This window comes from Ooceraea biroi, chromosome 9, assembly GCF_003672135.1.
Source record: "Ooceraea biroi isolate clonal line C1 chromosome 9, Obir_v5.4, whole genome shotgun sequence".
Lineage (NCBI taxonomy): Eukaryota > Metazoa > Arthropoda > Insecta > Hymenoptera > Formicidae > Ooceraea > Ooceraea biroi.
This window is the reverse complement of record NC_039514.1, coordinates 9,112,596-9,114,679: the sequence shown is the minus strand read 5'-3', so window position 1 is coordinate 9,114,679 and position 2,084 is coordinate 9,112,596. Positions and strand designations below refer to the sequence as shown.

At 37.3% G+C, this 2,084-nt stretch overlaps 1 protein-coding gene across 1 annotated transcript; it reads left to right on the top strand.

The window, feature by feature from the left end:
• Positions 1-1,017: 1,017 nt before the first annotated feature.
• LOC113562655 lies at positions 1,018-1,734 on the top strand. The gene has a single exon (XM_026972640.1). The coding sequence runs from the start codon at positions 1,018-1,020 to the stop codon at positions 1,732-1,734; it is 717 nt and encodes a 238-aa protein (XP_026828441.1).
• The last annotated feature ends 350 nt before the right edge of the window (positions 1,735-2,084 follow it).

The following is a 2,084-nucleotide window of genomic DNA, read 5'->3' as shown; positions in this document are numbered from 1 at the left end:
CGGCGACATGTTCCTCGACGTTGCGCCCGACATCCGCGACTTTACGACTCGTTGCTCGTGTGCTTGTGCACGGCGAGGGTGTGCACAAGCACTTCCGGATGTCCGCTACGGTATTTGACGAGAAGACCAGGTCCACGGGGACGCGGGGGGCCGTTTAGTGTCGCATAATCGAGGCGAGCTTGCGTCGAATTATTCGGATATTTGTTGCAATGAATTGTGACATTAATAATATCGTGGTAGTAATATACAGGGTGGGGCAATAACTATTACCACCTTAAATATTTTCGAATTTATAAGGTCCAGAGGAAAATTTATGTAATCAAAATTATACGGTACGAAGGGGGCTAACATATGGCGATAATAATTTTTGTCCTGGTGGAGACGCTTCGAAGATATCAAGGTCACCTTCATTTTTTTTAATAGGTTCGGTATGTTTTTTTTCCATAATTTTATAGAGGAGCTTAAAACAAGTACGGAACTCATGACACAAAATTATTGAACAAAATTAAATGTAAATGAAAACGATAAAAAATACATTTTTATATTAAATGAAATTTACGTTTAAAAGATGTACGAAATGACGCTTTATTAGTATGTTTTGTTGGAATGTTTTGATTTTGACATTCCTCATAAATGAGGATCAACTTGTTCTTCAAACGGATACATCGATGAAAATAAATAGTGACGTAAACTTATTTCAATGAAAACAAAGACCCTTTGAAGGCCATCTTAATAAGTTCACAGGATAAGATAAACATAAAAAGTAGTATCGATAAATAAGTCAATCGTGCAAGATGTATTCATTTGAAGAACAAGTCGACATGATGGAGAATGATCTCATTTATGGAGAATGTCAAAAAAATTCAGTGAGAGCGCAAAATTTATACGCTGAACGATATCCTAATCGCACTCAGCCTTCGCGTCGAACATTTAAATATGTGTGTGATAAACTTAGACAAACCGGTAGCTTAAATACACGTAAAAGTGAGCGTGAAAAGCGAAAAACTAATGAAGGGAATGAAATTAGAGTTCTCACAATGGTGGCTCAAAATCCGCACATTAGTTCGCGACAAATTGAACGAGAATCTGGTATTAATCGGAGGAGCGTACTCCGCATCTTGCATCATTAACAAATTCCATCCATATCACCTCAGCTTTCACCAAGCATTACATGTAATGGACTTTGTAAATCGTGTTGAATTTTGCCAATGGGCTCAACAACAGATTCGAATCAATGACTCATCTTTTGATGCAGTGTTATTTATTGATGAGGCAACATTTACTAATCACGGGAACGTTAATTTACATAATATGCGTTTCTGGGCAGTGGAAAATCCTCATTGGCTGCGGCAGATTGAACACCAGAGACAATGGTCTTTGAATGTATGGTGTGGTATCATAGATAACAAAATTATTGGTCCTTATTTTATCGACGGACATCTAAATGGCAACAGCTACGCCAATTTCCTAGAGCATAACTTGGTTCATTTATTAGAAGACCTGCCTTTAATCACACGACGAACAATGTGGTACCAGCATGATGAATGCCCTGCTCATTTTTCATTAGTTGCGAGAAATAAACTTAATGAAAAATTTGCAAATCGCTGGATTGGACGTGGAGGTCCTGTAGGGTGGCCAGCTCGTTCACCAGACTTGACACCACTGGATTTCTTTTTATGGGGAATCCTAAAAGACATGGTCTACACCTCAAATCATGCGACAACGGATCATTGAAGCCTGTACGTCAATAGCTCCCGACGTTATTAGAAGAGCAAGCCAATCAGTGATCAGAAGAATCCAGTGTTGTATTGATAGTAATGGCCATCACTTCGAACACCTTTTATAAACATTAATAATAAAATAAGAGATAAAACGTCACGTAATAAAATAACATAGTTTCATTTAAAAAAATGTATTTTTTATCGTTTTCATTTACATTTATTCTTGTTCAATAATTTTGTGTTATGAGTTCTGTACTTGTTTTAAGCTCCTCTATGAAATTATGGAAAAAAACATACCGAACCCATTAAAAAAAATGAAGGTGACCTTGATATCTTCGAAGCGCCTCCACCAGGACAAAAATT

Excerpts from the sequence above, each read along its gene's own strand:
- LOC113562655 (XM_026972640.1), top strand. The coding sequence starts at position 1,018 with ATGAAATTAGAGTTCTCACAATGGTGGCTCAAAATCCGCACATTAGTT.